The 13,924-nt window shown below is 39.3% G+C and overlaps 1 protein-coding gene across 1 annotated transcript; it reads right to left on the reverse strand.

Moving 5' to 3' along the window:
* Positions 1 to 10,938: 10,938 nt before the first annotated feature.
* Positions 10,939 to 13,389, reverse strand: LOC116220199 (rap guanine nucleotide exchange factor 3-like). The gene is made up of 8 exons (XM_031565521.2): positions 12,938 to 13,389; positions 12,630 to 12,720; positions 12,459 to 12,509; positions 12,115 to 12,202; positions 11,947 to 12,011; positions 11,752 to 11,806; positions 11,524 to 11,595; positions 10,939 to 11,384 (listed from the first exon to the last, which is right to left on the reverse strand). The coding sequence occupies exons 2-8, from the start codon at positions 12,699 to 12,701 to the stop codon at positions 11,266 to 11,268; spliced, it is 522 nt and encodes a 173-aa protein (XP_031421381.1). The 5' UTR covers positions 12,702 to 12,720; positions 12,938 to 13,389; the 3' UTR covers positions 10,939 to 11,265.
* Positions 13,390 to 13,924: the final 535 nt, after the last annotated feature.

Here is a 13,924-nt window from a genome sequence, read left to right on the forward strand (position 1 = left end):
ATTACCCAAAGAAACCATTTAATTGTATAGCAAAAGATTTAGATCGGCAGAATAAATGGTTGGCTGCAAATTAGAAGAGACAACTGGCAGCCAACATCTAACTTCAGATTGTGCAGTCAACACTTTGTATCCTCCTGCACCACTATCCACGGACATGTTGATTTTGTGTTCAGAGCCTGGGAATGACTGACATGTTAAGTGAGTTTGCATGTTCTCCCCGTGCCTGCGTGGGTTTACTCCGGGTACTCCCACCATCATAAAGACATGTGTCGGTAGGGAAAACGCATGCCTAAGGAATGTGTATTGAAACCGGATATCGTCACTTTAATCCGGTCTCTGGTTGGATAAAACTTTTCAACGAAAGGTGCGTGGAATATGTTCAGGACACTCCAAACATTAAATAAAATGTGTGAAGTAATTGAGATTTACGTCCCTGAATGCTCCACAATACTTTAAACATAGGTCATCAGACAGGCGAAAATGCATTATCTTCAATGGCAGGGCCATGTGACATGTACTGTATCACTCTTTGCTGATGAAACTAAAGATTGTGTCTCAATGAAAGTGGGGTGGAATATGTACAGGACATTCCAAACATTAAATAAAATATGTGTGGAGAGTTCAGGGACGTAAATCTCAACTACACACATTTTATTTAATGTTTGGAATGTCCTGAACACATTCCACCCCCCTTTTATTGAGACACACTCTTTAGTTTAATCAGCAAAGAGTGATACGTGTCACATGGCCCTGCCATTGAAGGTAATGCATTTTCGCCTGTGTGTAGGCCTATGTTTAAAGTATTGTGGAGCATTCAGGGACGTAAATCTCAACTACTTCACACATTTTATTTAATGTTTGGATTGTCCTGAACATATTTTACATTTTACATCTGGCACAATGTACCCTGAGATATTAGAGTGACACGTCGTTTTTTTCTGAATTTCCAAAGCCTAAAACACAGGGGGAAAGGTGCCGGCTGTGGATTAAACAGCGTGGAAGAACCCACTCCCAACTCAATATATCAAAGATCAACAAATACACATATGTCTGCTTTAAGTAAATGAAGCTGCTTGCAGCTAGCTATCTAGCGAACTATGCTATCTAGCTATCTAGAGAAGATCCCCACACAGTTATGGTTCATGTCAACTAGTATTATAAACACTTCTAGTACATAAATAGTCTCTCCAACAAATGTGTTAATGTTAAAATAAAAATGTTAATGTTAATGTTACCGTCTGTAAAATTGCATGCTGAGCTATCGATAGCAAATGCCAGCAAGTTGCAAGGAGCTTAATATACTGTATCAATGTTGAACAAAACGTCCTAAAAGACCATTGTGAACTTTTTATATTTTAATCTTTGTAGCATTTTGTGAATGGCAACATGCACACACATCTTTAGCATCATAGCTTTTTTTTTTTTTATTATTTCCAATTTTTTATATTTTTATTTGCAATGATTGTTGGGGGGGACACGTCCCCCCGGGATCTCCGCCTATGGGTGTGTCAAATACCGCCTACCTATTTTTGATTGACACATCTCATTAACATATTGAGATGAAGAAATACAGGAATGAATGTATGAATGAATAAATAAATAAATAAATACAGAAATAAATAAATTGATAAATGAATGAATGAATGAAGAAATGAAGAAATACAGAAATAAATACATACATAAATGTAAATTATAAGTAATTATTGATTGACAATTGTATATTAATTAATACATGTATTCATTTATTTAACATATTTGTCTAAATGCATGGATGTGGACATTTATTTATTAATTCATTCATTTGTAAATATGGCAGGTTTGGTCCTCCATATGTTTCGGCCCTAAAACTGTAGATAGGCTTAGGTGAACGCCTAGAAATACCTAAAAGCTTAAATTTCTTCAATGTAAGTTTATGAGCCAGGCCACGCCCCTAATGTATGATGAGCCCTGTCGGCTAGTGTGATACGTTTGATTGGCTAATCGTAGACTCTTTATCTTTGACCGACAAGCCCTCCTTTACTCAGTCAAGGTCAACATGTTAGCTGTGAACCAGGCTAATATTCTTAGCTAGCTTAACTATTCATGAGAATTGATTGAGTAAATTAATTAAGAGAATGTCAGTCTTCACTGGTTGTGGTAAAATGCATCATATTTCACTGGCTTTGAAGGTATTCTTCTCATTCTGAATTTCAAACTCGTCAGAGGGATATGGAGGTATGTCTTTGAATTTCCAGGGCAGTTGCTAACGCTAACCAACACTGTAAACTTAGTTAGCTTGCTAAAAATGAAAAATTATTTTCTGCAATAGATACAGCACTGTAATGAAGAACGATAAATTATTCACGATTAGGAATCCGGTGAGTCCAAATCTATTTAAATTGTAACCAGAAGTTACTATTTTAGTGATGAACCTGGCATCTCTTCAGTAATTAACTCCTTTGTCAGCTCCACCTGCCAGAACCCATGGTTAGAACATGGCTTCTCCATGCTATGTGCAATTTTAGGTTTATATAGCTAAGCAAGAGGAAGTATGGTGAAATACATGGGGAGCTATAACATTTTGTGAAGCACTGTCATGCTATAATATAGGCTAACGTTTTGTCTTTTTGGTTGTTTGATGATATCTTCACTAATAGGTGAGCATAATTGTTACTGTTATAATCTTGTATGTTTATGTTTACAGATCTTACTTGAGTTTATTGATCCAAAAAGTTTTTTTATGAAATGGGGACATTCTCCAGGATGTACTGTATCTAATTCCACGTAAGTGAAGAAAATGTTTAACGTTGACCTTATAGCTGAATGTGAATCTGAGAATATTACACAATTTAATTTAATTTAATTTAATTTAATTTAATTTAATTTAATTTATACTGTAGAAGATGTCAAGTCCAGTCATACAGACTTAAATGTCAACTGTTCATTGGCCCTTTTGTGAAAAAAATTAATTAGCATTTGATAATCCAAGCAGTGTTGCCAACTTTTCTGTAAGGAAAGTAGCTGTTAGCTCTCCCAAAAGTCGCCAAAAGTTCTGAGAGAGGTAAAATTTGCGCGCGAATACAAAGTTCTAATATTAAACCCGCGAATACAAAGTTCTAATATTTTGCTGCTATCTAGTCAGACTGGCCGCGCAGGCGCTGTGTGAGTGGAGAGCAGACGACCACAGCCCCCGCTGTACTCAGCTCTCGTGAGATCGGTTGCAACGTGAACTGCATAACGCAATATGTGAGATGCTTTTTCAGTGCTTTGTCAACACAATAATCCACCAAATGACAAAAAAAAGTCGCTAGATTTGTCGCTAGTCGCTTTTTGCTAATTTAGTCGCCAAGGGGGTCTGGAAAGTCGCCAGATATAGCGACAAAGTCGCTAAGTTGGCAACACTGAATCCAAGTACAGTGTTTCCCCTAGGTTTACAGCTTTTTGGGGGTGGGGTGGTGGTAGACATCATGGTGTTCATGTGTTTCTTTTAGGGATGCACCAATACCGATACCAGTATCGGTATCGGTGCCGAAACTTCGTTAAAATACTCGTATTCGTTTTTGAATTGCCGATACCAAGCACCGATACCACTCATCAGTATTTCACTGCATCAAACTGGCCGGGCTATGCTGACACAAATGTGATTTATTGTCCTACCTGTCCTACCACTCTCTGCCAGACTAGTAAGTAGCTTATTTGCCGTCTTGTGTTGCATTTGCTTGATGTTTGACTGTGTTAGAAAAGTTTGTCATAGTGTCAAAGTATTTCAGTATAGAGGTTTCGCTAAATTTAGCTGCTAGCATCTCGTTAGCGATTAGCAATTCCGATGTGCTGCCTTAACGGCGATTTGGGCTCATTTTAAGATAAATGACGACGACAGGAGTAAGGCACAGTGTAAGGGCGCTTATATGGTACTCCGTACTACACGTTTACGGACACATGGGAAGGGCCTACACATAGAAGGAACGCCCAGGAACGCCCTCTCCGTCGTCTCCGGGGCCCTCTGAGAGCTCTCCCGTGCACCGTTGAAATTCCTGTCGATCCGTCATGCCGTGCTGTACAGCGACGGATACCCCTTGGCCGTGATTGGTCCGCTACGACATCATTTCCAAACGACATCATTTCCGGAATCTCACATTTCTGGACCTTGCGTTTCCTGTTTCATTCCCTATATATCACAATACCCCCATGTTTAAAATCCACAAAAAAACTTAAGAAGATGGAGATCATATATGTCTATGATCACGAACATCGAAGAGCGCATTGCGGAAGAGGTCCGGAAATATCCTCACCTCTATAACACATCGCTAAAAGATTACAAAGATGCGCTTATGACTGCCCATTCTGCAGCGGTAGAGCTGGACACTAAAGACTGCGACTGTTTCCTGTTTCATTCCCTATATATCACAATACCGCCATATTTAAAACCCACATGAGCGCCAGCATCTGACAGAGTAGGTGCCAGAGCCTGGAAGGAGCAGACAGCAATTAAAATATTTTGTCCAAACAACCTTTAGACATATTCATTCATATCATATCATGGGACATATCCAACAGTCTCATTAGAATCTGCATCGACTATGATGCCATCTGACAGAAATATCTCCATACAGTTAATTTCTTTTAAACTTGCTTTATGATGCATTTGCCGCCTGTAATCACGTTGTAACAGCTAGGACACAAACAAATTCCCGCAACAGGAAGAAGGCTGTTATCCTAAATGTGAAGTTATTTTATTCTCCAAAAACGCCCGACCCGAGGCCGACAGCAAGTAAAATATTTAGTCGCTCACACAAACAAGCCCCGTTAAAAGCACAAGCACGCACAAGAGGGAGATAAGCATATTGAAATAAAATTATTCACATTGCAAGATCGGAATGAAATGGCCTACACATTACACATGCTAGGCATCTGTATATGCCTAAATAAAACTCACGTTATATGCTACACCAGAAGAGGCACGAATAAAACAAGTCTTACCATTGAAGATCAGTTTTTTTCTTGAAAAATGTAGGCTAAGTACACGGCCACATTCGTTATAAAACTATCTACATAGTCCAACCATCGAGGTTTAATCCATGTTGTTGTGGAGAAAGAGGATGGCATCAATCATATTTAATTAAAGCTTCACACTTCTTACATTGGACATATCAAACAGCCTCATTAGAATCCACATCGACTATGATGCCTTCCGACAGAAATATCTCCATACAGTACATTTCCCCTCATTAAGTGTCGTTTTAAACTCTCCAGATGACAGTTTCTTAAAAAAAAAAAAACGTTAAGTGCACAAAGTGATTTAATTTACTCTCAAAAACGAACTTCTGCATTATATGAAGCAAACATGTTCCAGTGTTGGGAAAGTTCACTTTCTACATGAACTAGTTCAGTTCATAGTTCACACATTTTAGAATGAACTAGTTCAGTTCATAGTTTATAATTCAAAATTTAGAACTAAGTTCACAGCTCCAAAAAATGGAGTTCTTTTTTTCAATATGTTGCAAGTTATAATTTTTCTGCAATACCGCTCTCGGCCTCTACGCAACTCGGCGCACACACATTGTATTTGATTAAAACACACAGCTGTCACGCGGCTATTACCGGACCAATACCTTTCAAACTCGGTGATATTATTCACAACTCATTTGTCCTTCATTCTATCAAATATGATTAAACGGCATATGGTATTGCACCTGTGAGGCAAAGGAGTAGAGTTTTGTTCAGTTATCTCTCTAGACTGATTACTGACCAACCTTCCACCTTTGAATAATGTAACTTATAAATACTTCGTTTTAAAGCGCTGTGGCCGTCCTTAAAATATGTGTCAATAAACAAACTTCTCCATCATGTGAAGCAGACAAATTGACTTTACTACTTATTAAGATTTAGTTTTAAATATGGAATGCTTTATCGCGCAGGCCGCAGTCTCTCAATTTGCCAAGATGCTGATTATGGATTATCCGTGTGCTCTGCCCTGCTATTGTTTCTAACAATACAATATTTCTTTGTTTGAGTGTGGTTGTTTAGTGCTATGGGGGTATATTATCGTTACTGTCTATAAAGGAAGACATTGCAACAGGAAAATCTCCTGCTCATCTCCATTTGCCCCCACCTGTCACGTCTCTGCGTCCCACCAGTTGGGCTCTCCCCACACTTCGAGAAACGCTGTGGTAGGGGGAAATTGACAGGGTGGTTGCAATGATAATAAAAAAAATATTATTATTTTAGTAATTGATACACATGAAGTTTAGTTTAAGGCAAAGGGTAGTGATGGATAAAGTTTTCTATAAAAAACAAGTGAAGTCTTTCATTCTCACTTTCCACTCTAAAACTATGAACTGAACTGAACTATGAACTGGTTCAGAATTTAAATGGTGAACTATGAACGTGAACTATTCATGTTTACTTGTTTGAACTGAACTTTGAACTGGTTCATGAGAGGTGTGAACTTGTACAACACTGTCAGCTTGTCGGTCTTGACGTTCAGATGCTGTGCCTAAACTAGCTATACCATCGTCTCATCACATGATAAAATAGAGACTTGACATTGGACCACAACATACATATTACCCAGCAATCATCATTGCAAATCTGAATATGACAAAAATACCAAAGTAAATATGAACGTATTCATTTCATTGAATCGTTTTTTTATAGTTTTAATAGTGTATATAAGATAAGCATATCATTTTGTTATAGAGTGCTACTATTTTCCCCACAAATAATACCTACCATGATAGAGATAAGTTTGCCCTTTCAGGTGATTATATAGCATTAGACACAGTCTTAAATATTATATCAGGTGACTACACCTGCTGCACTTATCGTCTGACTAGTGACAGCTGGTAGGAGGGTCACACGTGTGATGGGAGGAGGGAGATAAACAACGACGAATTCTAACTTACAAAGACGTTGCAAAGCAACGTGTCTTCGACAAAAAAACGCTTCTCCACCTACTGTTCTGGCGGTGAATTGTTTTCAGCACCCCCAGCCTTCGGAGAACCATAAAGGCAACAGAAATGCTAATTAGTCCGTCCTATCCGTCCGCCCGCCCATCTGTAACGGAGTCTGAGTACCATACTGGCACCTTAAGATCTGCACTGCTACGGTGTCGAGGGGCGGAAAGGAAAGTACTTTGTTTAACACAAGCAATTTGATTAAACATCTGAAGACGCACCATAGTACTAAGTACACAGAGTTCACTGATGCTAGTGGCGCAAGACCGAAGCAACCAATCTTAACTGACGTCTTGCAAAAGAAAAAAACGCGCACGCACACAGAGAGAGAGAGAGGTAGAGAGAAAGACTGTGCCACATAGGTCAAGTGATTGTTTGTGTACTTGAGCAGGAGATTTTTCTGATCCTTTTGTAACTGAAATGTGCTCTTGTGCTAATCCAGTAATAGTTCTGTTCACTTTTTGTTAAGCAGACTGTGTTGTTAACTATGCAGCCAATTTAATTGCCTTTATCTGGTTATATTTGCATTTTGTCTAATGTGATGATATTGTCTGTTTGAAGGCTTTTTTTGTGTGTTAAAACCAGAAAGCTCTGTTTATTTTTGGCTTGGGATAGCCTTCTGTTAATTTTGTACTATAGGCTTGACATAATATGCAGAGGATAAAATAAAATCTGCCTCCAAATTAATTGCACTTTCATGGAGACCAAATCTAAGAAGTATCGGTATCGGTACTCGGTATCGGCAAGTACACAAATAAAAATACTCGTACTCGTATCGGTTTGTAAAAAAGTGGTATCGGTGCATCCCTAATAATAATCGTACATCTGCCAGCACTGACAAGGCTATCGACCATTGACAGTTCTCTCTACAGTCAGAGCTCGCGCAAGAAGGTGGAACATAAGGGAAATACCCTTTCCAAACCTTGTAAGGGCGTAATAACTAGTTTGTGAAAGACCCAGATAAACACAAATATCCGACAAGGCAAAATCCCGGACGTTTTTGGAATCCCTGCTGGACGCATTTTTTAGGTCTCGAAAGAGGACCTGTTGGGATAGGAGAGGACGTCTGGTCACCCTATTTTAGTAGATGCCAAAAGTCATCTGCAGAGGATAAAATAAAATCTGCCTCCAAATTAATTGCACTTTCATGGAGACCAAATCTAAGAAGTATCGGTATCGGTACCGGCAAGTACACGAATAAAAATACTCGTACTCATATCGGTTTGTAAAAAAGTGGTATCGGTGCATCCCTAGAAGCAACCCTTATAGAGTATGTCAACAAGCACAGCTCAGACTGCCTTGGACCAATACCCACATATAGAGTCTTATAAGACCCAAAAACTAGAGTGTTTTGTCAACTTCTAAGACAATCACCCGAATAAATAAAAATAAAATGTCTTTCTACACAGGGGTGTGCCTGTTAGAACATGACTAGATTCTTCTTCCTATATTTCCCAAGATTAGGTAAGTGTACTTACCAAAGTGTTGTCTCAACCCAGGGTGAAGAGACATCTTACAGCAAACTCGAATCGGCAAATACAAGAACGTATCTCGGTAGGACCTCCAATTGATGGTATATAATTTATACCATATAATGGAGACCAGTCTTGGATTTTAGTCAGTCATGATCCAGGTTTTAATCGTATACAATGGCTGCCACCAAGGGAGACAAAGCCTGAAGGTCCACTCATAGCACGTCTGCTCACGGCTTGGTCTCCTTGCTTCATCTTCTCCAAACATTACAGAGATGTACATACATATATATTGTAGAATTAACATATGTGTGAAGGGGAGTGAATGGGTGTGTCTGGAGGTCAGGGGGTAAGCCTAGTTTGACCTAGGGCCATAGTCAGGTATAGCCATATAGATGCTAATGCCTTGTGGCCTCGACCATCCTGTCGTGGCTGTAGACAAAAGCCAGCTAATGTTTCTAGCTCCAATACACACAAAAGCCAGGAACCATGTCTGATGGCTCATCAACATAGACAAAAGGCCAGTGGCCATCTCGATGGCTGTGACCTGGTGCTATGCAAACTAACCTTTGGGGGTTGTTTACACAGAACGTGTACAATGTGAAGGTATGTGAAGTTATGCACACCACCTAAATCTAACAATTTCCCCATCTGATCATAAATCAAAATACATCTTGATCACAATAAAACCTAACAAAACCATAACGAACATAATCAGACATAGTGATCAAACAATCCAACATTGTTACAAAATGTCAACAAACACGTGTTCCCATAGTGTAGTGGTAAAAAGGTTTAAAAAGAACACATGTTCTTATCGTGTAGTGATATCAATTTATGTTCCTATAGTGTATTGGGATCAATAGTCAGGATCTGGTGTTTCTTGCAACCAGTATGTCATGTCCTTTATCTCAGATGAAATCGAAAATCCCATTATTTGCTTGGGTAAAATTATTTCACGGCCCTGCTTTTTGCACAGCGACCCCCGCCTTCTGCGAGCTGTGAATGGCGACCATGCATCTCTGGTTCATCAGTTTCTGTTGGTCAAGTCTTTGAATGTTGTATCGTCACTGCTGTCCAACGGGTGAGGTGAATCTGGACGACGGTGGTGGCTTGGTCAATGCAGCGGGTCAATGGTTCCTGCGTTCCAGTTCCCCTCATGCTGCTCCTTGGACTGTTGTTCTGAAAAACAAACAGAGAAAACTGCGGCAGTATCACATATTCCAAGAATGAGGCATTTCACTCATAGGACCAGAACAAACTATTTTGAAAAAAAACATAACACTGAACATTAAAACTGCCTTAATATTAGGGCTCTGACCTATATCATCAACCCATATCTCATTATCATGTCCGTAATCAAGTCCATCATCTAAATTCCCATCCAATCATCATATCATTGCTAAAAGCAATGAAATGATTAACACAAAAGAGCATGACTTGATTTCAGCCGTAGTCAAGTTGTTTCCCTCTTGCGCTCCACCAGAGATGGTTGTTCTGGGGCCATGCGTTGTGTGCTGTGGGTGACGTCAATTCTCCCTGTACCATGACTGCTGCAGCAGAAGGGAATGACGATACTTTTCGTGGTTTCTCAAACAAAGTACGTTCCCCATCACGTGGCTCTGGATGTCTGCACACCACTCTGGCTCTCTGCACTGCTCTCGTCAATTTTGTACCGCACTGACTCTCAACTGGCCTATCATTTACCTTACAATCATTAAGTTCCAAAAGCTTACAGAACATGCTTTCATCATCTCCTTCCTTGTTATATTTAAAATAAGAAACATGTCTGCCTCTGCCCTGAGACCTGCATTCTCTTGCCCAATGGCCATAATTCCCACATTTACGGCATATATCATTTGTTTTCCTTGTGAAGTTATGTGAAGTTATGCACACCACCTAAATCTAACACCACCATACTGTCATATACTTATTCTACACCATATTCTATGCTAGCATTTTCCTGCAATGTATATAATTGCCACCATTTACATGTTTTTCTGTTCCTACTCTACTTACCATTGTAACAGTAACCCTATGGGCACACTGTATACCCATTGAGCTGTTGAGCTGTTGTAGAATGTATGTACCATATGATGTTTGTAAGTATTATGTACATTTACCACATGTATGCAGTGTACATTTACCACTTGTTGTTTCCCCTCCCACCCCTTCACCTCTTCTGCCACACTACCCCACCCCTTTTCCATCTCTACCCAGCCGGCCTCAAGGGGCCGCCCTTACTGTATGTGCTTAAGGTTCTGCTTAAGGTTTCTTCCAGATTAACAGGGAGTTTTGTTTTATTGCCCCTGTTGCCATTGTGCTTGCTCTATGGAGGGTTCAGGCACTGGGATTTATGAAGCGCCTTGAGACAATTGTATTGTCTTGGCGCTATATAAGTAAAATTTTATTTAACTGAGTCCGTAATATCCTTGTATTTTCATCTGAAAAAACGATGTTTCAGGATATTTTGGAGGAAAAAGATTACAAATGGACTGAGATTTAAACGGACTGGGTTTTTTTCCCCTTTGTTTTCTTTGTTTGGTCTGTTCTTTAGTGTTGAATGACTATAAACATTTTTGATGTGCATACTTTATAAAAATAAGTCTGAAGCTTCTATGAAAACACTATTAGCACTCAAGCAGAGGCTGGCATATGCTGTAGGCTAGACAGACATCTTCACTAGCTAACACACCAGCATTTCCAGGTATTTGAATTAATGTCAAAATGTATTTATGATTATGCAAAATATAACTTTATTAAGAAAATAGGAGAGTTCAGTGCTTAGCCTCTGGTTGATATATTGAGACATCACTGTGGTGATTCTTCTCTGTCTTCTCTGAGCCCCCTGTGGTACATCAGGGCTCAATGTTCCGGGACAACTGACTGAGCTTCCGTTGGTCATCAATGACTTTCAGGTTTCTGATATAGAGGCATATGATTTGAGCTCCCTCCACTGACAGTGACTGGTCAGAAACTAGATGAAGTAGAACAAGAGATGTAGGGTTAAAGAAGTAGATGGAGAGATGGTTGTTTGTAGTTATGATTATGAAGTCAGTGGTGAAAGTGTACATCAGATGTATTGTGGTAAGTGAAAGCTGTGCATGTATGCTTACATGTGAGTTTCTGTTTGAGAGGGCTCTTCAGGAACATTTTGTCCATGAGGTTATTTTGGGGTGAAATTGGCACTGCAGAGGGAAAGATGGCAAACGCTCAGCGTATTTGCTTGTTTCTTTATTTGTTTGTATGATTTTGATGTACAGCTCTGCAGACATCAGAAGTTAGATCTAGTGTTGACGTCACAGTATTGTGATGGTAAGAAAAGTAAATATGGCTATGCTTACAGTAGGGCTGATTCCTACAGTCTTTCACTGTTCTTAGGTTTTTGGCAATCATACTCTGTGAAGGTTGAAAACAGTGGAAATAATCATCAAAAAATAAGAATGAACATTGAACTAAAACATAACAGACATGAAACATGGATATGTAGCATGACTCAAACTCAAACATTGAGCCTTTAGAAATGATTTACCACTCACCATTTTTTCAAAGTTTACCAGGCCATTTCGGTAACTCTTATTGCCTTCATGGATGAAAGTCAGGTCTGTTAACAGGAGACAAATGTGGATGAGTAAGGGCTGTAGTCAATGTGATAAATGGAACATGGCTGTTCATTTAATAAAATGCATTAGCCATGTCAGTATTACCTTTTAAAATGAGAGGGAGATAGGGAATATAAGGTGGGCTCAGTTTGGCAACCACCTGTCTCATAGCCTCATGGTTACTGAAAGGATCCTGAATACAAGGACATGAAATTTACTTCAGTAAAAAATGAAAAATAAAGCATTTACATAATACCACTCTAAAGCAAATATTCAGAAATCGTAGGTAAGCACAAACTTGAACTAAAATGTACTACTAGCAGTTTAGCCTAATTTAGAAATAGCCTACAAGTTAAGGACAAATTATATATAGTTTAAACAAAATGGTATCTCATCACTGAACTTTCCCTCTGTATCATATATTTGTAGAGAAATTTAGATGAACTCACCAGCATGTGCTCATATCTTCTGAATCTCTTCTTCATTTTGTTTGGCACTTTCTGTGAGGCAAAATTGAATGTTGAATGTGTTTGTCACAGCAATGCAGTTTGTGCATGAATAGTTGAATTAAATGATTAATCTTTAACTTTGAGTGAATTAAACTCTGATACTCTTCATACCTTCCAGGTTTTATGGAGTCTTGATACAGCACTGTTTGTCAGGCCATACATCACAGCAGTGAATGAGTTCATGTTATGGTGACTATATAGGCTGGGGAGAGGAGAAACCAAAGTCACTCATATACTCCAATATAAGGCAACTACATTTTAAAACATCTCATGAAGTTAGTAAAGCTAGTATCAATCTTAAAATGCTGTTCATTTCTTCACTGCTGCACATGACGACCATGGTTTTGCGAGCTGCGTAGCCAATGACATTAATCTGGATGGGGCATGATGTTGTACATGTTGTGATGTGTCACACTCACATCGTGGCGATTGTAATGAATTTCTTCAGCAGACGGGCTCGCTTGGCCTGGTCTGCACACAGGCAGAGTTCTGTTGCCACCCAGTAGGCCACTTCATTAAATCGTTGTATGAAGCGCTCCAAGTTGGCAGTTGGGCTGTTTGGGAATTTCTTTTTTCCCAAAACATAATAGAGCAACTCCGTCTGGTTGGATGAATGGGGTAGTGGGGCATGGATAAGGGAGAGGTGAGAAGAAACTAAAAGTTGGAAAAAACCCTACAAGCCTGTCATAAGGTGTGATGGTGACTAGATGGTACTTCATTAAATTCAGATTTGGTAACTAAAAGCAGTTATTCTTAGCAAGTAAAAGTTAAGAAAGTGAGGGATGTAGCGTTAAAGAGCACTACTCTTGAAACAAGTACAAGATACAGTTTAAAATATTTTCTGAAGAACAGTACAGATATAAAAATTAGGTTGAGTCAGAATTTTACCATTCTACATTTACTGTTTGGCATCGTGTTAAATTTTGCCAATTGTTTTTGCCAGCGAAGTAGACGGTAACAGTAACACATAGAAACAAAATCAACCTAATATAGTTCTTCTCACACTGGATTCTTTCCCTCCCCTCCCTAAGCCTCTATAGTTCCTCTACTGTCCCCACCTCATGCATGGAATTGAAGAGTTCCCAGTCATAGCTGGTGAGCTGAGCTGCAATGATCTTGGAGCTCATGTTCTCCAGTGCGTAAATGGTGTTCATGTCTGGGCCAAGCTGTTCCTGCAGGGGTGTCTGTGAGGACCACACACATGTTAGGACTATTGTCTTCAGAGAACTATCTTAGAAAACACATTGTTATTTCATGCGGTTCTCCACAAAGGTTGAAAAGTGATTGGAGGCAATGTATTCAGTCACCCTTCCACAGGATGGTAGGTCTTATCAGAAGTAATGTGGTAGCAGGCAATTACGCCCAATCTCCAGGCAAAAAGAAATAAGCTCTGAAAGGCTTGTGCC

This window comes from Clupea harengus, chromosome 4 (assembly GCF_900700415.2).
Source record: "Clupea harengus chromosome 4, Ch_v2.0.2, whole genome shotgun sequence".
Taxonomy (NCBI): Eukaryota; Metazoa; Chordata; class Actinopteri; order Clupeiformes; family Clupeidae; genus Clupea; species Clupea harengus.